The 22766-nt window shown below is 51.0% G+C and overlaps 1 protein-coding gene across 12 annotated transcripts in view; it reads right to left on the reverse strand.

Annotated features, from left to right (window-relative positions):
• The window catches only part of TBC1D14 (TBC1 domain family member 14), a 122704-nt gene that overhangs the window by 92828 nt on the left and 7110 nt on the right, over nt 1–22766 (reverse strand). For 10 of the 12 annotated variants that reach the window (XR_012434642.1, XR_012434641.1, XR_012434638.1 and 7 more), the window contains exon 2: nt 15417–16155. The exons of the other annotated variants lie outside the window; for them this stretch is intronic. Coding sequence is in view for 5 of the 10 variants with exons in the window: in XM_074039378.1 (XP_073895479.1) it covers nt 15417–16138 (722 nt within the window). In the remaining 5 variants the exon portion in view is untranslated. The remainder of the gene's footprint in view (nt 1–15416; nt 16156–22766) is intronic. 12 annotated transcript variants of the gene reach the window in all.

Raw genomic sequence — 22766 nt, forward strand, 5'->3', positions numbered from 1 at the left:
GCAGACCTCTCTGGGCTACATACACTCCATTATGGATTTGCGGATTTGCTCGTTTCACACCCACTGTGTGCTGCTGTTACACATCAAGGAGAACAACAAGGGTCCAAGTCACAGATTGACCCACAGACCAGGGCTGAACAACAGAACTTCCTGCATGGTGGAAATGTACTAATCTGAGCCGCCCAACAGGGTGGCCACAAGCCACACGTGGCTACTGAGCGCCTGACTGGCCAGAGTGACTAAGAAACTGAATTTTCCATTTCAGGTAATTTTAACTCAACTGAAATAGCTACATGGGGCTAGTGGCTAACACGTTGGACAGCAGTGTGATATTCTAGTAACTAAAGCACCAACTGTGCCCCAATATATGACTCTTCAGAGTGCCGCTGCAGGGGAGGAACCCAGAGACCTGAAACAATGGAACGTGGGGCCCCCAGGAGGCCAGCCCGGGCCACAGCCCCTGCACAGCTGTGGTGACATGCAGGCTCGCCCCGGCATCTCTCCTGAGGCCCCCGGGGAATATGGGATCCACGGGGCACACAGAAGGCCTGCGAGGCGAGGCTGGTCCTTGCACAGAGGCCGGAGAGGGCTTCCCGGCAGTGGCTAAGCATCTACAGAAATGATCTAGGGATGCGGATCCTCAGAGAAGCAGGGAGAAGGGGTCCCTGAGTGAGCGAGCCCCACCTCTCTGCAGACCTGGGCCAGGGGAGGGGGAGCTGCCAGGCTGGTGCTTGGTGGGAAGGCCAAGGGGACACCTGCTGCGGGCAGCCAGCTGCGAGTGAGGCTGGGGTCCCCTGGAGAGGGCCAAGGACTGAAGAAGAGGAAGTGGCACCTCACGCTCGCGTGACCACGGTCCGTGTTCCTCCCAGACGTTTCCTCTTGGCATTGACTTCCCCCCTTGCTATCCTGGCCTGGCCCTCTCCACAGGAGCATGTGAGGTTACGTCCACCCAAGGGTAGGGTGGCCAAGCATGGCACCACTGTCTCATGCAGCTCCTAGCAATGGGGCCACCAGGCAGCCCCCAGAAGAGGGATCTGAGCAGCCAACATTCAGGGCTGATCCCCACAGTCCTCCCCCAGACAAGCTTACCCTGAGGACCGGGTGCTGTTCACAAATGGGGAGGCTCTTATACCATGGGAAGAAGCTCTGTCTCGGCAAGGCCAGTCCAGCAAAGCAGCGCCCACCACCACAACGCCCGGGACGGCACTGCTGCCTCCCTCTCCTGACCCAGCACACGGGAGGAGTCGAATGAAGACCTCCACTTCCTTTCTCCAACACTCCTGGGCCAGGCGCACCAGATGCAGCTCAAACAGCAATGCGATGGCCCCAGGGGGAGCCTACATCAAACGGGGTGTACACTGACCCTGCAGGCTGCACTCCCAGCCAGCTGTGTGACTGGAGCCTCCCCGCCCACATGATGAAGACTCCACTACTCTCTAGACTTCAGGGTCTCCATCCCGCTCCTCTAATCCACCCTCCTTCCACCGCCTGGAGAATCCACGCCCCACTGTAATCACCCTCACACGTCCCTGAGCCCTGCCTCTCTCTCTCTTCCCTGTACACACTTAGCTCAAAGACAAGCCTGCCCTGCACGTGTACCTGTGCAAAAAACATGGCTGGAGAAAGACACGCAGCACACTAACTGGTCCTTGATCTCCTGGCAGGGCCCTTGCTGCCCCCCGGCAACGCTTCCTTCCCTCTCCATCCATTCTCCCACACACCTTGATGGCTTTCACACCGCTTCCAACCCAGCACACCATCCCCACTGCTATAGCCCCAGGGTTTGTGCCCCCACTCAATTCACATGTTGAAATCCTAACCCTCAGGTTGACAGTATTAGGAAGTGAAGCCTTTGGGAGGTCACTAGATCATGAGGGTGGAGCCCTCCCCAGTGGGATTAGTGCCCTTATAAAAGACATGTTCAACAGCTCACCAGACACTGAACCTGCTGGCACCTTGATCTTACGCCTCCCAGCTTCCAGAACTGTGGGAAACAAATTTCTGTTGTTTATAAGCCACCTCGTCTACAATATTATGTTTAAAAATTTTAAGAAGGCCCAGCATGGTGGCTCACAACTGTAATCCCAATACTCTGGGAGGCTGAGGCAGGCAGATCACCTGAGGTCGGGAGTTTGAGACCGGCCCGACCAATATAGAGAAACCCCATCTCTACTAAAAATACAAAATTAGCCAGGCGTGGTGGCATATGCCTGTAATCCCAGCTACTAGGGAGGCTGAGGCAGGAGAATCGCTTGAACCCAGAAGGCGGAGGTTGCGGCGAGCCGAGATCGCGCCATTGCACTCTTGCCTGGGCAACAAGAGCGAAACTCCATCTCAAAAAATAAATAAATAAGTAAAAAAAAAAAAAAAAAAAGCTCAAACGGACTAAGACACCCATCCTCGGGACCTTGCTTCCTACTTCACCAAAAACAAAACAAAATAAAACAAAAACCAGAGCAATCGAACAGGAACTTCTACTAACAACAGCAAATGCTGGGGGAGGAAGGATGTGGAGCAACAGAAACTCTCATTCATTGTTGGGGGGAGTCACATGGTACCAACCCTTTGGAAGACAGTTTGCTGGTTTCTTACAAAACTAAACATACTCTTACCGTATAATCTAGCCACTGCGCGTCTTGATATTTACCCAAAGGAGCTGAAAACTTATGTCCACACAGAAATCTGCACACAGATGATTATGGCAGTTTCATTCACAATTGCCAACACTTGGAAGCAACCAAGATGTCCTTCAGCAGTGAATGGATCAACCATGGTGCATACACACAGTGCAGTACCACTGAGTGCTAAAAAGAAATGAGCTATCGAGACATGAAGAGACTCAGATTCACACTACTAAGAAAAGAAGTCAATCTGAAAATGATTTCCACCTGTCTGGCATTCTGGAAAAGGCAAAACTATGGAGACAGTAAAAAGATCAGTAGTTTCCAGGGGTTAGGAGAAAAAGAGAGACGGATAGGTGGGTCACAGAGGATTTGGGGGCAGTGAAACTCCTCAGTGTAATACGGTCATGGTAGATACCCGTCATTATACATCTGTCCAAACCCACAGAATGCACAGCACCCAGGGTGGCCCCTGATGTAGACTCTGGACTCCTGGTGATAATGATGTAACAGTCAGTGTGGGCTCATTGATGGAAAAAATGGACTTCCCCAGTGTGGGCTGCTGCTGAGAGGGGAGGCTGTGCACATGAGGGTAAAAAGGAGATACATGGAATTCTATCCTCTCTGCTTAATTTTGCTGTAAACCTACAACTGCTCTAAAAAATAAAGTCTATTTTTTTAAAAAGTAAATATGTTGAAATTAAAAATCTATATTCAGGCCAGGCACGGTGGCTCATGCCTGTAATCCCAGCACTTCGGGAGGCCGAGGCGGGCGGATCACTTGAGGTCATGAATTCAAGACCAGCCTTGCCCAACACGGTGAAACCTCATCTTTACTAAAACTACAAAAATTAGCTGGGTGTGGTGGCAAGTGCCTGTAATCCCAGCTACTCAGGAGGCTGAGACAGGAGAATCGCTTGAACCCAGGAGGCAGAAATTGCAGTGAGCCGAGATCACGCCACTGCACTCCAGCCTGGGCAACAGAATGAGACTCCATCTCAAAAAAATAAAAAGTACATTCACACACAAACAATGAAGCAACACTACAAACAAAAGTAGACTACAAGCATGGAAGGGGGAGAGAGGGAGAGGAAATGGGAGAGAGGGGGAGAGAAAAAGGGGGAGAGAGAGGGAAGGAGAGGGAGACAGCACGCTCGAGAGAGCACCTGTGAGCAAGCTCCCTCCCCCAGACCCCTCCTCCCCATCTACCTGTGCCCCATCCTCTCCCAGGCGCCTGCTATGTTGGACTCTCCCCAGCTGAAGCCACTTCTCTGTTGAACTCTAGATCCCGCTCCTTCAGATGCAACTCAGGGACAATGCTCCAGTGATTCTCTCCTCTCCCAGGTATGTTCACCTCTTATTCTTTTACTAGGTTGTTTTCAAAGTAAAACAAACAAACAAAAAACCCCTGTATTTCTTCAATCTTAAAAAAGGAAAAATAAATCACACCACTTCTGCCTCCAGCTATCGCCCTATCTTCTCTGCTCCCCTCTGGGGCAAACCCACCGAAAGAATCATCTGCTCACTGCTTCCAGCTTCTCTTTTCCCAGTCTCTTTGGGTCTCACTCTGCCACCCAGGCTGGAATGCAGTGGCGCCATCACTGCAGTGGACCAATGCAGCAGACTCCTCGTGATACCATGTGCAGCTCACTGCAGCCTCGACCTCCTGGGTCAAGTGATCCTCCCACCTCAGCCTCCCAGGTAGCTGGGATTATAGGTGCACATCACCACACCCAGATAATGTTTCCTATTTTTTGTAGAGATGGGGTCTCACTATTTTGCCCAGGCTAATCTCAAACTCCCAGTTTAAAGTGACCCACCCACCCTGGCCTCCCAAAGTGCTCGTATTATAGGTGTGAGGCCACCATGCTGGCCCCATTCTCTTAAATATTTACTCCAGTTTCGCTTTTGCTTGTACCACTTCACTAAAACAGCTCCGGTCAAAGGTCACTGATGGCCTCCTCATTGCTAAACAGTCAATTCTTTTCATTTTTTCTTTTTTTTTTGAGACAGAGTCTTACTCTGTCGTCCATGCTGGAGCGTAGTAGCACAATCTCGGCTCACTGCAAGCTCCGCCTCCCAGGTTCAAGTGATTGTGATTCTCAAGCCTCAGCCTCCCAAGTAGCTGGTATTACAGGCGCCCGCCACCACACCCAAATAATTTTTGTATTTGTAGTAGAGACAGGGGTTTTGCCACGTTGGCCAGGCTGGTCTCGAACTCCTGACTTGCCTCGGCCTCCCAAAGTGCTTAAACAGTCAATTCTGAGTCCTCATCTGCCCTGCCCTCTCAGCAACCTCTGCCCAGTTGCCCCTTCCCTCGTTGACGCCCATGCTCATCGGGCCCAGACCCAGCTTCCAGACCCCACACTCGTGCCCTCCCAGCTCACCAGCCCTGCCTTCTCGCACTTGCTGCTGCTTCTTCTCCTCCCAGATCTCGTGGTGCTCGCAGGCCTCAGGGTCACTCCTTGGTCCTCTTCTCTGTCCGCTGGTTTCCAAGGAGACCTCACCTGGTTTCCAACCACCTCCAATGCCAACAAGTCAATGTATACCTCCCATCCAGCCCCACCCCTGCCAGGATCCTCCCCACTCCTGCCAGGATCCTCTCTAGTCACCTACTCCACCTCCTTTCTGTAAATGTCTAAGATGTCTCAAACTCCACCTCTCATCTTCTCTCCATCTTGGCAATTCTGTTTTCCACTGGCTGAGGCCAAAAGTCTTAGAGTCATCTTTGACTCCTTTCTTTTCTCCACACCCACATCCATTCTTCAAATCACACCCTCCCCGCAGCTGCCACCCAGGCGAAGCCATCATCACTTCTTGTCCGGACTCCTGCAACAGCCTCCTCGGACTCCCTGCTCTGCCCTTCCCCTTCCCAGAAGCCTCTCTCGGTACAGCACCTCAGGGCATTATGTTTAGGACTCAATGAAATCGCCACTCCTATGGCAGGCAGACTTCTGAGATTCCCTTTCCCTGATGTTCATACCCTGTAAAATCCCTCCCTTTGAACATGGGCATAAACTATAAATATGATGGGATGGTCAATCTGTGATCAGGTTACATCAAATGGCACAGATGACTTTAAGAAAGAGAGGTAGGCCAAGCACAGCAGGTCATGGTGGCTCAATCCCAACACTTGGGGAAGCCAAGGCAGGAGGATCCCTTGAGGCTAGGAGTTCGAGCCCAGCCTGGGCAACAAAGTGAGACCATGTCTCTACAAAAAATTTTAAAAATTAGCTGTGTGTGATGGCACATGTCTGTGATCCTAGTTGTTCTGGAGGCTGAGGTGCAAGGATGGCTTGAGCCTGGGAGTTTGAGGCTGCAGTGAGCTATGATGGCACCAGTGAAATCCAGCCTGGGGGAACAAAGTGAGACTCTGTCTCTAGAAAAAGAAAAGGGGAGGGGAAGGAAGGGGTGGGGAGGGGTGGGAAGGGGTGGGGAGGGGAGGGGAGGGGAGGGGTGGGGAAGGGAGGGGTGGGGAGGGGAGGGGTGGGGAGGGGTGGGGAGGGGAGGGGAGGGGATTCTCAATGAGCCTTACATGATTTCAGGGAGCCCTTAAAAGCAATCAGTGTTCTCTCTGGGAAGAGATGTGGAGTGTGAGACGGACTCGACAAAAGAGAATCCTTCGTGCTAGTTTTCAATATGGAGGGGCCACACAGCAAGGAATTTGGGTGACTTCTAGGAGCTGCAAGTGACCCTCAGCTGACAGCAATCAGGGAAATGAGGAGCTCAGTTTACAGCCACAATGAGCTCTGGCAACAGCCTGAGTAAGCCTGGAAGCAGACAATTCCTTAGCCAAGCCTGGGACACGGACGCAGCCGCCAACGTGCTGTTTCATCCTGATAAGCACCCGAGGGGAACCCAGCCACACCATGACGGACAGCCATGTTGTTTCCAGCCACCAAATGTGTGGTGCAAGGATGGCTTGAGCCCAGGAATTCGAGGCTGCAGTGAGCTATGATGGCACCAGTGAAATCCAGCCTAGGTGACAAAGTGAGACAGGGTCTCACTTTGTCTGCTGTTAGGCAGCAGCAAAAAACCAGGACAACTCCTCCGTTCAAAATTCTGCAGAGGAGCCAGGCACAGTGGCATGGTAAGCCCAGCTATTCTGAAGCTGAGGCAGGATGACCGTTTGAGCCCAGGAGTTCAAGGCCACACTGCACTATGGCTGCACCTGTGAATGGCCACTGCACTCCTGGCTGGCCAATGCAGCAAGACCCCATCTCAAAAAGACACAAATTCTTCAGTGGCTCCTCACTCACTCTAAGTCAAACCCACCATCATACAATGGCCTGTATGCCCACACAGAATCTGGTCCCACCGACCCTAGCCCTTCCTTCTCTTGGTCCCCGCCAGGGCCTCTGTGCTCAAATGCATCAGGCCTGCCTGCATCCTTCTCCCTTGCTGGATCACTCCCCTCCCAGGCACGTGCTTGGTTAACTTCGTGACTGACATCTTCACGTTTTTTTCTTTCTTTCTTTCCAGACAGAGTCTTGCTCTGTTGCCCAGGCCAGAGTGCAGTGGCGCGAGCTCAGCTCGCTGCAACTTCCGCCATGGTTCAAGCCCGAATGATTCAAGCAATTCTCCTGCCTCAGCCTTCCTGGTAGTTGGGTTTACAGGTGCCTGCCACCACGCCCAGCTAATTTTTGTATTTTTAGTAGAGACAGGGTTTCACACCCTGTTGGCCAGGCTGGTCTTGAACTCCCAACGTCAGGTGATCTGCCCACCTTGGTCTCCCAAAGTGCTGGGATTACAGACAGGTGTGAGCCGCCCACCTGGCCAAGGCTTTGCTTCAATCTCTCCTTCTCCTTCAGGCCTATCCTGACCAGCCTATTCATTGTGTAACCTGCCTTCTCCGTTCCTCCCAGGACCTTGTACCACCTCTGCTTGCTGGCTTTCTCCGTAGCTCTTAAGTCTGCCAGCACATACCCTCCATCCACTCACTGTGTTTACCATCAGTGCCCTCTGCTAGCACATAAGCTCTGCAAGGACAGGGGCTTTGTTTTGTTCACAAATGAACCCCAAGCACCTAGAACAGTGCCTTGGCATATGGCAGGTGCTTAGGCGATTTTTTTTTTACAGAATATATAATGAGAAACATATTTAAGAATCTAGCACAGTGCTTGGTACATAGCAGCCACACAAAAAAATGATCGTTATGGTTGTGATTTGCTGCCAAGAGAAAACAAAGCCCAGCAAAGCACAGGGAAGTGGCACACCCTTACAGGCCCAGCTGTTCTTTCTGAAGGTGGCTGGACCACTGGCAGGTCTGCAAACAGCATCTGCAGCAGTAACCAGACAACCTCCTGTGTGTGTCCAGCACACAAACACACAGATGGCGTCCTATGGCTCCTTTCAGCCATGTGTGCAGTGGCACCATCAGCTGCACGTCTCCAGACACGAACTGCAACCTCAAACTGAAGCTCACCCAGATTTAAAGAAATGTCTCGGGTCAAGGTTACCAGTGACCTCCCAGGTGCTGAATCAATGCTTGGTAAGAAACCAGCTATGTAAACCAGTGGCTGGAAAAGAAGTGCAGACGTTCTGCAATCGAGAGGTAGTCGAGCTGCTGAATGTCCACCTGGTATAAGAATGCACAACCAGGGAACTTAAACCCTTGGGATGGGGGAATCCAAACAGTGTCAGAAGACCCAGAGTAAGGCTGGGCGCCGTGGCTCACGCCTGTAATCCCAGCACTTTGGGAGGCTGAGGCGGGCAGATCACGAGGTCAGAAGTTCGAGACCAGCCTGGCTAACATAGTGAAACCCTGTCCCTACTCAAAATACAAAACTTAGCCGGGTGTGGTAGTGTGCAGCTGTAATCCCAGCTACTCAGGAGGCTGAGGCAGGAGAATCGCTTGAACCCAGGAGGCAGAGGTTGCAGTGAGCTGAGATCACACCACTGCATTCTAGCCTAGGCGACAGAGCAAGATTCCATCTCAAAAACATTTTAAAAATAAATAAATAAAAAAGAAGACCCAAGTAAGTGTGTGCCTGTGCAAACACTTAAAGGCCAGTTTCCGAAATCACTGAGACCCCTCACAGGTTTTTTTTGTTTATTTTTTGTTTTTTTGAGATGGAATCTCGCTCTGTCACCCAAGCTGGCGTGCAGTAGCATATCTCAGCTCACTGCAACCTGCACCTCTCAGATTCACGCCATTCTCCTGCCTCAGCCTCCCACCATGATGCCCAGCTAATTTTTGTATTTTTAGTAAAGATGGAGTTTCGTCATGTTATCCAGGCTGGCTGGTCTACCCAACTCCTGACCTCAAGTGATCTGCCCACCTCAGCCTCCCAAAGCGCTGGGATTACAGGCGTGAGCCACCGCGCCTGGCCCCCTCACAGATTTTTAGTGAGGAATAATCGGAACCATCCTACGAGTTCCTTGCTTGCTAAAATCCTTTCTGCTTCTCTCGGGCTCAAGGCCTCCAGGAAGCACCTGCAGTGATTCTGCTGTATCTCCCTCCCCTGTCGATGGCCAGCCCACAAAGGCCACCAACCCAGCAGCAGGCCTCGTGACAAACAGCTGGCTCCAGCCTCACTCCCACACTTTCAAATGCCTGGAGTAACTGGAGGAGGAAGAGGTATTCTCATCCTGCTGGCCCGCGATGGCTCAAGAAGCAATTCTCCAACCGTCTTCCCACTGAGGAGCTTCAGTGCCCTGACAGATGCCACCCAGCAGGCCTCCCTGACCCGGCTTACAGCTCTGCTCACTTCCTGTCTTTCGCAGAGGATCACAGTTCCATTACTGCCCTGCAAAATCGCCACAGAAGCTCTGATTTCCCGTTCATCTCCTTTTGCTCTCCCAGCCCCGCGTGTCCCCCTTTCTGATCATGTTACACGTGTTGTAAGAGACGGGGTGGTGTCTTTTGTAGAAACAGCACGGACTTTGGAGTTCACAAGTGAATGTTCAAATCGCAGCTCTGCAGTCTGTGCAGTTAGCCTTTCTGAGCCTGTCTCCAGTGAGCTGTGAAATGCTTTAGAAAGCGACTGAAGAGCCTGGCCCAGAAGCTGAGCTCAGAACAGGGCAACTGCCTCCTCCAAAGGGAGCTGCTCATCTCGACCCTATCAAGCTAACAGTTCAATTCATTCTCATCAAGGCAGCACATCAGCTCCTGTGCAGACTTTCATCTTACCCCGTCTGGCTGTGACAGGCTTTGAGTCTTGACACTAAATGTCGTCCTCAAAGTCCTGCCCCATCTGGGCGTCCACCATCTCTCTGGGCTCCTCTCCTACCCCTGCCCCTCCTGAGCACCTCATGCTACGGCACCTTCCCAGAAAGGCTGGGCTCTCTCCTGCTCCCATGACTTTGCACGAGCTGATCCCTCACCATCTCCACCCTCATGCGGGTGGACAGCACTTTCCAAGGCCAGCCGACATCTCAGCCCTGTTATTTCTTTCTGGGCTGTCAACGGGCTTTGCTGCTTTGTTCACATCTCTCTCCAGATCCTCATCACACAGTAGAGGGACTGACCCAGTGGCCTCCAGCACTAGTCTGCCCATCTTCGAATCTTCTTGCTTCCCTACTGCCTGGCACTTGCAGCCCAACACCTTGATCAGAATGGTCCTTTCATTGTGGCAACTCTAATGTAAAGTACGTACCCCTCAGCTCGTTTTGCAAACAAGGACACTGAGCCCCAGAGAGACTGATTACCTGCCTTACCCAAGACCACACACCAGCAAACAGTGACATCAAGAGACCAGCACCCAGCACTCCCTCCCAGGATCACAGCAACACACGAGCTCATACACACCAGCAGCAACACAGGCACACAGCAGGTGCCAACTGTATATCCATAATGCCACGGCAAAGTCACCAGCCATATTAACAAACTGTTTGCACAGAAAAGGCATAGTTACAATGTTCCATTTCAGTTCACTAGAGCTAATTCTAAGACAGCCAAATCAGGAATAAATTAGAGTCAGGCAACATAAAAACACAGACTAGACATTAATGTGCCTGCAATGTGCCCAGCATGTCACATCTATGTACACTCCCTCCCATTTAATCCCAACAACCCTTAGAAGCATAAACTCATTCCTGTTTCCCTGTATCCTTGGGCAAACCACTTAACCACCCCTTGCCTCAGTTTGCTCACATGTAAATGAAAATTCACGGTACTTACTTGAATTAGTCAGCTTTTGGTGCAGGATACAGAAACTCGGCTAATTTTTGTATTTTTAGTAGAAACGAGGTTTCACCATGTTGGCCAGATTGGTCTCAAAGTCCTGACTTCAGGTGATCCACCCGCCTCGGCCTCCCGAAGTGCTGGGATTACAGGCGTAAGTCACCGCACTCGGCCCCCTCACATTAACTCTTTACAACAGGTGCCATTAACCCCATGTCACTCAAGTACACACTGGCGATCGCAGAGGCTAAGTGACTTTCTCAAGATCACACAGTACAAAAATGGCAGAGCTGAGGTTCAAACTTGGGCCACAGCAGCCCCCGCTCTCAACCACCAATATTCTTCTCTGCCTGTGAATTACCCTTGGTGCCAGGGTGAACCAGACACAGGCTTGGCCTCCAAGGAGCTCCCAGCCAGGTAGGGAAGCGGTCTGGAAAAATCCATCATTCCAGTTCTTTAAACACAGCCAGGTGCCCCCACCTCCCAGCCTGTCACAAGCTGTTCCCTCTGCCCCACACCTTCACTGGGCAAGCTCCCGATCCTTCAATGCAGTTCAGACACCTCTCCTCAGCAATGGGCACTCAGATCATCTGAGAGCTCCATAAAGGGGCTACACAAGAGACGATGTACTTGGTCAAAACTAATTCTCAACTTCCAGACCAATGTGGATTAGGAGATTAAACCCCTGGCTTCACAGAGCCCAACCCTATCTCCTGTGGAAAATAAACGCGTCCCAAGCACGTTACTGACTTTCTCTTACACTTGCTGTCCGGGTTTCTAGACAAATACTCCTAATCTACACTGGACTCATATGATCCCTTAACACGGTCCCACTCTTCTATACAAATGAAAATCGTCCTCAAATTACTTTAGTAAATTTCCTTCAAAGCAGCAAATCCCAGCACTTATTCTCAAAGGCTGGGTGAGTCCGCCAGCCCCTCCCTGGGGTATCTGGCAATGTCTGGAGACATTTTTAGCTGTCACAACTGGGGGAGTGCCGCTGGCATCTCGTGGGTGGAGGCCAGGGAAACCGCAAGGCATCTCCAATGCACAGGACAGCCGCCCACAACAAAGACGCATCTACCCCGAAACATCGGCCAGCAGGAGAGGCCCTGCTCTGACTTCTTCAGCAACAGGCTGACACAATTCAGCACAATATGGGAGAACTAGAGAAAGCTTTAAAAAAACTTATTTTTTAGAAATGAGAATATTTCTGTTAGAACCACAGAAAGCTACTACTTCCGGAGTGCCAAGAAGTTAAAGGCCCTATTTGATCTCTAACCTTATACAGTAGTTTTATCCCCTACTTAAGGCTCAGAAAGGTAACTTGCACAAGGCCCACAGCGATTCAACAGGAGGGCTCACGATGAAGCCAGGCGGCATGAACTCCTGAACCAGCACTCGTGGCTGCAGTGCCGCCCCCTCCCCACCCACAGTAACAGCACTCGTACCCGCCCCCATAGCCTGTGAAATGCCTTGTGTGTCTACCTCATCAGATTGTGAGCTCCATAAAGGCAGCGACTCTCTCTAAAGCTCAGGCTGGAGTCTGGGACACAGGTGCTCATTAGTGTGGGGGAAGGACAAAAGCAAGCCAGGCCTGCAGCTTCTGGGAGGCTGTGGTCAGGCCTGGCCAGCCTCCTGTCACTCCCCTCCTCCCATCTCACCCGGGCCACCTCATCAAGCAGCCAAGGTCATCATCCCTGCCTGTCTCTACCCTTCCCTCTGAGCATGTTCTCCTAGACTACACTGTCCACACGTCCTTCCCTAACCCAGAGACTGATTCACTGAGGACAAGGAAACCAGAAGGCAAGACAGTGAGGGGACAAAGTGGGGTAACAGGATGGCTCAGAAGCCAGGGCTGGGAACCCCAGAGGACCAGCTCTAGCCCCAGCCCTGTCCTCCACAAAGACTCACAATGACCACAGTCCTCTGGGTACCTGCTGGGGGCCAGGCCCTGGGCTGAGTGGATGGACATTGGCTGTAACTCCATTTACTCACCTATAAAATGTTTAGTGAGCTCTAAAGATTCTGGAACAGAAACCCTTTCCCCGCAAAGGAACTCTAGATGGAAACTCTTCTGTAACATTTTTAAGACTCTAGGACAAAAAAAAAAAAAAAAAAACACTAGACTCTGTCCATGTCATCACTTGTTTTGAGTCATTTTTCATTATATTCCATTATCTTCCCAAAGGTAGTTCAGAGAGGCTCACAATAACAATGTCACAGCCATTACAAGGATAAGGAGACCGGAACCAAGGAATAAAATAAGAGACACTTGTTTCCTGCAGCGCAAAGCTGAGTATGATTTTCAAGAAACAGAGCTTTAGAAATGATCTAGAAATTGCATAACCAACGATGCTTCCTTTCAAAGGGGAAGAGGATCCAACACACACAGCTCAGTCAGCTGAATCACAACTGCAGCAGACACAGCAACGTGGCCATGATCGCCACAAGCAACTGATACTTAAAAGTTTACTACATGTCTGGATCTGCGTTAAATTTCTCACATGCTAACCCATTTAATCCCCACTGCCACGGAAGGAAGGGTTTCATTATCCCCACTTCTTAGGTGAGGCAGAGGAGACAGAACACGCAAGGACAAAGGTGAGCGTGTGGCGTTCGTCAACAGCACAATGGGCACACGTGCCACGCTCCTCCACTCACAGTTTTAGGGGTGAGAAAACTGACTGGGAGGTGAAGGAACTTGCTCAAGGCCACAGAGCTGGACACGGTGCAGGTCAGTTGAATTCCAAAGCCACACTCCTTCCACCATGCTGTTTCCCGGCCAACCCCATTTCAAGCAAGGTTTCCCAGATTTGCCAAGAAGCCCAGGTGATTCTGAAAACCCATCCTCAGGCCCTACTCACTGAGCTTCTGATTCTGTATGTTCTGGATGGATCGTGAGGACCGTGTGGAACAGGTACCAGGTGTTGTTCATAAGCGGGGACAGTTGAACACACTCGTCTGAGCACAGGGAAGTTCCGCCACACGAATCTAACCACAGCAACACCGTGACACGGCTACAGCCTCAGAAAGGATAGTGACAAGATCTCCCCCAAAGTTCCAGGGTTCCTCCCACTGAGGGCAATCGCTTAGTTACTGTGTTCTGAAACCAGGAACTGTGCTCATGGTACCAAGATACCTATCTGTCAGCACATTTGAGAAGAAGGTTTCCCGACAAAACCACAGGCCACACCACAGACCATCTCACCCAGAACTGGGCTTAGGCTTGTCTGAGATGATCCTCTTTAGTTGATGAAGCAACTGAGGCAGTGATAAGTTAATGTGTTGGCCACAGTCAGAGTCTCCAGCTGACTCCAGCTGGCACACCACACCATCTCAAAGGGACACCCAGTACTGCAGTGTCTGACGTGGGTTCTGCTAGAGACGCACACACACGGGGCAGCCAGGGTCAACTGCAGAAATGTTCCCCCGTCAAGCCCTGGCCCCAGAGCCCTCCAAAGAGCAGCTATGGAGCACATCACAATTCTTTTTTTTGTTTGTTCTTTTGAGATGGAGTCTTGTTCTGTCACCCAGGCTGGAGTGCAGTGGCGTGATCTCGGCTCACTGCAACCTCTGCCTCAACCTCCCCAGTAGCTGGGATTACAGGTGTGCACCACCATGCCTGGCTAATTTTTGTATTTTTAATAGAGACAGGGTTTTGCCATGTTGGCCAGACTGGTCTTGAACTCCTGACCTTCAGGTGTTCCACTCACCTCAGCCTCCCAAAGTGTTGAGATTACAGGAGTGTTCCACCGCACCTGGCCACAGATCTCGATTCTCCATATATTCTCCACAGCCCCCGTGCCCTTCCTCCCAGCACGCCACAGTTCAGGAGTTCACATATACTTGTGTGACGAAGGCGTCCACTCCCACTGCCCCCAGGCCACAAGCCCACCCTAAGTCATTACCCAACATCGTTTCTCTCACCATATTACCCCACATGACCAGCCTAGAACAGGGCCTAGGAAATAGGCACTTGTTGAACAAAAGCCTGAGAGCACAAATGAGAGGCAGAAGCTGAAGGCGCGGCCCCCACAGGGCTTCAGGGAGACACAGGAACTCCAGCACCTGGGTGACAAGGCCCCACGGGGACGGGGTGCATGGCCGGGTCCAGCACGGTGGGAATGCACGGGGCTGTAGTGCAGCGAGGCACACACCTCCACAGCAGGGGCAGGGGCAGGGCCAGGGCACGCACACAAGAGCACAGACATCCAGGAGCACGGGGACACGGCCAGGACACCCGGCATGACAGCACTGCACTACACCAGTGAGGGCTGGCACTAGAAATGGGAGTTACTCACAGGCGTCACCCTCACCACTGCCGTCTGCTTGGCCCAAGAAACATTAATATGAGTGCACAGGGCCCCACAGAGGCTCAGGCTGCCGATTTGGTAATGCTGGCCACCTGTGGGACGGCCACAGCAGGTCAGAGGCAGAGAAGTGACAACAGACTGCAAATAAGCCAGGGGCAGTGAAGAGCAGAATCCCCAACAGACCAGTCCTTACAATCCCAGAGGACTCCGGGCTTCCGGGAAAAGGCCCAGTTATCTGTGTGAGACAGTGCCTGCCTAACACCACAGAGAACACACAACACATGTGAGACAGGAACAAGGAGACTGGTCTGGACTCAACCACCACGCTCTTCTAGAGGGCAAAGATGGCATTACCTTGCGAAGAAGCTACTAAACGGCCCCAATATTTTCAATTTACTCCCCTCCTCAGCTTCATGGATACAGTCCTGCTGGTGTAAGCCACTGGTTTCCTTGACAGAGCTCAAGGTGACGTTGGTAAACCGTGGGTCATCGTCATTCTCCAGGGTCACAATGGCACTGGAGCTGCTGGTGACCACAAGGTCCAAGATGTCCTCATTGCTGACAGACAGCGTGGTGGACAGCTCTGTCCCAAGACTGGACACACTGCAGAGAGACACATCATCGCTGCGGGTCAGGGCTTTGGAGGTCGGGCTGTAGAGCTTTACCGAGTCATAGCCTGTCCTGGGAAACGTGGAGGATTTGCGCACGCTCTGTTCCCGCTCAGCGCTGCTGGGAGCTGGTGGCGCACAGGACGGCAGTGCGCAGGCGCTCTGGAAGGCCCGCTCGGGGATGAGGTCGGAGTCGGACTGCTTCCTCCTCACGTGGACCGCGCTGCAGGGCACAGGCTCCGGGTTCCCGATCTCCAGGGTAGGGATCCCTGAGTCCACGGACTGGAGGCTATGCCGGTCTTCTAAAGCCCTGAGTTTCAGCTTGGGCCCGTACTCAGGCGCTGAGAGGAGTCGGGGCGCCTTGAGATTGACGTGTTGCAGGTTCTGAAGGGGGTTTCCTGGTCGACCGTCCAGAATGCCCATCAAGGCTACGCCATTTGTAGAGGTGGAGAGTTTTCCATCAGTCATCTTGGTCCAAGGAGAAACTAGAAAAAACACAAACCTGGAAATTAAAGTGGATATAAAATTCAAAGATGCCACACCTCTGACACACAGCGGAAATGGTCTCATCTCCCACTTAAAGGAGAAAGCCTTGAAAAGGTTCCACATACCCAAGTTTTGATTCAAGTCCAGAAGCTAGAGGTGGTTTTTGTTTTTGTTTTTTGACACAGAGTCTCACTCTGTCGCCCAGGTCGGAGTGCAGTGGCGCCATCTCAGCTCACTGCAAACCTCTGCCTCCCAGGTTCAAGCGATTCTTGTGCCTCAGCCTCCCAAGCAGCTGGGATTACAGGCGTGCGCTACCAAGCCCAGCTAATTTTTGTATTTTTAGTAGAGACAGGGTTTCCCTATGTTGGCCAGGCTGGTCTCAAACTCCTGACCTCAAGCAATCCGCCCACCTCGGCCTCCCAAAGTGCTGGGATTATGGGCATGAGCCACCACGCCTGGCCCAGAAGCTAGAGTTTTAACATACATTGTCATGATATAACACAGCGGGAAGATAACCCAAACAAAGGATGTACCCGAGGTAAAAATAATCATCACTGCCCCTACCAGTCACATCTTCATCCCCAGGACAGCACGGGGAGCGTGAGAACTGGACTTGGGGGACGGGGGTGTGAATCCATAACCCATACATATGTCAAAGATCTACTTGTTCTGAGACAGCATTAAAATCCTAAGATATCTTCATTAAGACGGAAAACAACAACAAAATAAATTATGCATGCCATCTGCAGCAGCAAGGCCTCTCCACAAATGTTTCAGTCACGCTTACATGCATCTACAAGGCTGGGCACAGTATCCCCTTTACCACGGAAGAAACCGAGGCTTGGCCAGACTAAGAAACGGGTCTAAGATCACCCTGCTGTTTAACCGCAGAGCTGGGATCTACAGGACCCCAAAGGAGACCACACGTAGGTTAGAAAGGCTTGGTTTAGGATTACACAAACCCAGGTCAGAAGGCCAGCTCAGTGAAGATAATTAATAAAAGAGAGTCAAGACCACAACCTCCGAGGTTTGAGTGAGTAGAGTCAAAACCGTCGGTGCAGCCTGGGCAACATAACAAGACCATGTCTCTACAAAAAACTAAAAAAAATCAGCTCAGGGTGGTGGCACATGCCTGTAGTGCAAGCTACTCTGGAGACTGAGGTCAGAGGATCACTTCAGCCTGGGAAGTTTTAGGCTGCGGTGAGCCATGATTACACCACTGCACTCTGGCCTGGGTAACAGAGAAAGACCCTATTTCTAAAATAAAATCTGTTAATCACACGCACACATCTAAGGCCATGTCTAAAGTTCTCTGGCATGGCCAGGCGTGGTGGCTCACACCTGTAATCACAACACTTTGGGAGGCCGAGGCGGGCAGATCACTTGAGGTCAGGAGTTCGAGAGCAGCCTGGCCAACATGGCAAAACCCCATCTCTACTAAAAATACAAAAATTAGCCAGGCTTGCTGGCATGTGCCTGTAATCTCAGCTACTAGGAGGCTGAGGCAGGAGAATTGCTTGAACCCAGGAGGCGGAGGTTGCAGTGAGCCAAGATTATGCCACTGCACTCCAGCCTGGGCAACAGAGCAAGCCTCTGTCTCAAAAAAAAAAAAAAAAAATTAGCCAGGTGTGGTGGTACATGCCTATAATCCCAGCTACTCAGGGAGGCTGAGGCAGGAAAACACTTGAACCCAGGAGGTGGAGGTTGCAGTGGGCCAAGATCATGCCACTGCACTCCAGCCTGGGTGACAGGGCGAGGTTCCATTTCAAAAAATAAAAAAATAAAAAATAAAGTTCTCTGGCCTAACCAGGCATGGTGGCTCATGCCTGTGATCCCACCACTTTGGGAGGTAGAGGCAGGAGGATCACTTGGGCCTAGGAACTCAAGAGCAAGCCTAGGCAACAATGGGAGACCTTGTCTTTAAAAAAATTTAAAAATTAGCTGAGTGTGGTGGCACATGTCTGTGGTCCTAGCTATTTGAAAGGCTGAGGTGGGAGGATCACTTGAGCCCGCCCAGGAGGTTAAGACTGCAGTGAACCCTGATAACACCACTGCACTCCAGCCTGAACGACAGAATGAGACCCTGTCTCAAAAATAAGTAAATAAATAATCAAGTTCTCTGGCCTAAGACAAATGAGGAAGGGAGGGTATGCAGCACACTAGCCTGGAGAGCACAGTCCCAGCACACTGAGAACCCCGACAGCTACCTTTCTTTTTCTTTAAAATGGCCAGGGGCAGTGGCTCATGCCTGAAATCCCAGCGCTATAGGAGGCCGAGGCAGGTGGATCACCTGAGATCAGGAGTTCCAGACCAGCCTGGCCAACATGGTGAAACCCCGTCTCTACTAAAAATACAAAAAATTAGCTGCGCGTGGTGGCAGATGCCTGTAACCCCAGTTACTCAGGAGGAGAATTGCTTGAACTCGGGAGGTAGAGTGGCAGTGAGCAGAGATCGCGCCACTACACTCCAGCCTGGGCAACAAGAGCAAAACTCCGTCTCAAAGTAAAAAAGAAATCAGGTGGTGTGTTTAAATCTGGTCCATACAAGAGAACAACATAAAGAACAGGGCTTTGGACTCAGACGTTCCTGGGCTCTATATTGCCTTGGGAGAATTAAGTACCACAAGAAAAGCACTGAATAGTCACCTGGCCCCCAACAGGCACTTTGTTGGTAGCTGCTATCGTCAAACAGAGAGGAGCTGAAGGTCTTCAAGCACAGAAGAAAGAATGATAACCAGTCCTGCTTGGGTGTCAGCTTTTGTAAGGAGCCTACATGCTCCTAATTCGGAAGCCTGGCCTGCCTCTCAGTGTCAACATAGCAAAAGCAAATTAATTAAAAGAAGAAAAAGGGGAGCCAGGTGCAGTGGCTCATGTCTGTAGTCCCAGTTACTCAGGAGGCTGGGGCAGGAGAACCACTTGGAGCCCAGGAGTTCAAGGCTGCAATGAGCTATGATCACCATTGCACTCCAGCCTGGGCAACAGGCACAATCCTGTCTCCAGAAAAACAAAGGAGAGACAGGGAGGGGAGTAATCTCCCTCCTCCCCAGAAACTGAAGGAGCCAGTTAGAGTGCAGCGCTGAGGCAAAAATAGAAATGTGAAGGAATGAAATGAAATGCAGAATTCAGAAATAGACTCAACTACATATAAATATCTGATTCAGCCTGGGCAACACAGTGAGACCCCCCATCTCTACCAAAAGTAAAAATTAGCCAGGCATGGTAGTGCACAACTGTAGTCTCAGCTACTGAGAAGGCTGAGGCAGGAAGATCTCTTGAGTCCAGGAGTTCAAGACTGTAGTAAGCTATGACAGCGCCATGGCACTCCAGCCTGGGCAACACAACAAGACCCTGTTTCAAAATAAATAAATAGGCCAGGTGCGGTGGCTCATGCCTGTAATCCCAGTACTTTGGGAGGCCAAGGCAGGCAGATCACGAGGTCAGGAGTTCGAGACCAGCCTGACCAAGATGGTGAAACCCCCCCCCTACTAAAAATACAAAATTAGCTGGGCGTGGTGGCACACACCTGTAATCCCAGCTACTCAGGAGGCTGAGGCAGGAGAATCGCTTGAACCCGGGAGATGGAGGTTGCAGTGAGCCAAGATAGCACCACTGCACTCCAGCCTGGGTGACAGAGCGAGACTCCATCTCAAAATAAATAAAGAAAGAAAGAAATATAAAGAAATATAAAAAATAAAAACTTGAAATACGACCCAGTGAGTAAGGGAGGATTATTTAATCACAGTGTTACAGTAATTGATAATCAACTTTTCTTTTTTTTTTTTTTTTTTTTTTTGAGACGGAGTCTCGCTCTGTCGCCCAGGCTGGAGTGCAGTGGTGCGATCTCAGCTCACTGCAAACTCCGCCTCCCGGGTTCACGCCATTCTCCTGCCTCAGCCTCCCGAGTAGCTGGGACTGCAGGCGCCCACAACCGCGCCCGGCTAATTTTTTGTATTTTTAGTAGAGACGGGGTTTCACCGTGGTCTCGATCTCCTGACCTTGTGATCCGCCCACCTCTGCCTCCCAAAGTGCTGGGATTACAGGCGTGAGCCACCGCGCCCGGCCGATAATCAACTTTTCTTAGAAATTAGAACCACACTGTACTACACTAAGGCCAAAATACAGACAAAAGTAGAGTTTAATACAAAAGTGAAATTATAGGCCAGCATGGTGGCTCATGCCTGTAATCCCAGCACTTTGGGAGGTTGAGGCGGGCGGATCACCTGAGGTCAGGAGTTCGAGACCAGCCTGACCAACATGGTGAAACCCCATCTCTACTAAAAATACAAAATTAGCCAGGCATGGTGGTGCATGCCTGTAATCCTAGCTACTTGGGAAGCTGAGGCAGGAGAATAGCTCAAACCCGAGAGGTGGAGGTTGCAGTGAGCTGAAATCATGCCACTGCACTCCAGTCTGTGCAACAAGAGCGAAACTCCGTCTAAAAAAAAAAAAAAAAAAAAAGGTGAAATTATCCAGGTGCTGCAAAAAATAAAATGTTTCTCCAACCTATAGAGCAAAAACTCTGGGCATGATCTGAAAGAATCCGGACATCACCTCCCCACACGTGAACACGTTTTCAGTGTTTCACAGCCGTCCCTGCTCTTCCCCAGAGCCATGAGCCCTCCAAGGCAGGGCCACTGCAGACCCTCTGTGTGTCCCCTGCTCGGGAAGAATCCCTCAAGTTTCTACGTTAGGAAACAACAGAATTCACAAAAGTAAAGATATAATCCAGGTTGATTCAAATGTATACCGATTTAGAAGTTCTACATACACTTTAATTAAAAGGAAAATAGAGTAAGAAACATTTTCAGCACACAACTAAGAGCTCATCTTTGACAATGTCAAGGTCATTCGAATTATCAAAACACCATCAACACTCTAACAGATCAAACTGGCAAAAAGCCACACATGTAAGAGGAAATCCTCATGCTAAACAGAGCTGAGGGCCTCTCGCAGGCCCCACTGAAATTCTGGCTCTGCCAGCTGCCAGGTAAGGCGACCTCAAATGAGGTGCTTAACCCTTCTGAGCCTCAACTTCCCTCTTTCTCAGCAGTAAAATGGGACAATACCCTATAGCTCACAGGCTGGTCTGAGGACAAAAGAAATGAGGTCTGGTGAAGCCACCGGCAAATCCAGCCCCTAACTGACACACAGTAGGTGCCCAGTGAACGTGCCGCTTCCCTTTATTTCCTAGTACAGCAAAACACAAATGTAAGCCACAAAAGAGATGCAGGTTAGAATGCAAATTCTGATGACAGAGTAGACAGGAACACAAAAAAGTATATCCTTCCTAGGAAAATCAGTGCCTGGGTAAACAGAAGGCATCACTCACGTCTGGAATTGGAAACCATTTTGGTGAAACTATAGGATTTCATTCATGGCAGTCCAAGGACCCTTCCCTGAATTGCCGCCAAGAAGAAAGCACAGGAAGAAGGAAGGAAGGTCTGGCAGAGCCCAAAGCCATCTGGCTTTAAGTCGAGAAAGAAAACCTTTCTCTACTCATCTCCTCTGCCGTCGGGGGGCCAGGGACAGCAGCCCGAGGGCCTCTCCTACGGAGAAGTTGAGCCAACTTTGAGGTCTTTGTTGGTCCCAAGTCCAGTTAAGTTTCTTAAACCTCAGAGAGGGCGTCAGTCTTCAGGGAAATAAGCCTAAAAGGGAAAATGTACTTCCGCTTGCAACACACTTTAAAACCAAACTCTGCAAGGGCCAAGGCCACCTGTCCTCAAGCACTTCCGCCTGGTGCCACTAGGGCAGAAGCCGCACTCCAGGCCACCTGCCACCTGATAGTACCCTTCATAGGGGAAGTTGTACAAACAAGGTGTGTGCTTCTGAGACAAGGCTAATGGGTGGACTCTGGACGCTGGCCAGGAGACCAACTGCAGATGGCCTGCCTCCAAGTCCACGTTTATAGAAGACAAACTAAGCCTGACTTCCCCAAGCCAGCACACAGGGCCCTCCTGATCCGTCTCTGCCTGCCTCTCCAGCCTTGTGCACTTGCACCCGGCCACCTACCTGCCCCCACCACCAGCCCACTCAGCCCTACTCACCACCACCTGGGGTGCCCTCCTCAGGTAGGCCATCAGGGGCCTCAGAGCCCTGGTAGGGTGTGGCACAAGGAGACACTCAATTGGTGTTTTCAAAAGCCACCTCCTCTGAAAAGCCTTCCCTGCCTCTCCCAGAAAGCTGCCAGGCCTCCTTCCTCCTAGGCTCCTTTTGACCACACCCTGCCTGAAACAGCTATCTTACGGCTGTTCTCAGGTGGCTCTCCTCACTGGATTCTACGCTTCGGGCAGCCACAGCGCTAATCATTTCTGGGAACTATTCTCTGGTTAAATGCCTGGCATGGATTAAGGTTTCAAAAATCTACTTGCTGAATTAATTACTACTAACAACTGAGGTCTTAAGTGGGCAGATTTCAGGGACAGTCCCATCCAAGAAACATCTGCTGAGAGCTGGATTATGTTCCAAGAACTTGGTGAGAGCTGGAGGTAAGACTACGAGGAAGAAATCCCCTGCCACCAAGTTCCCGGACAGTGCACACCAGCAGCTGAGCAGTGACCAGCCTACACACTGGTTAGAGGCTAGACCAGATGGTGAGGAACGCTGTCAACACA

The sequence above is a fragment of the Macaca fascicularis genome, chromosome 5, assembly GCF_037993035.2.
Source record: "Macaca fascicularis isolate 582-1 chromosome 5, T2T-MFA8v1.1".
NCBI lineage: Eukaryota > Metazoa > Chordata > Mammalia > Primates > Cercopithecidae > Macaca > Macaca fascicularis.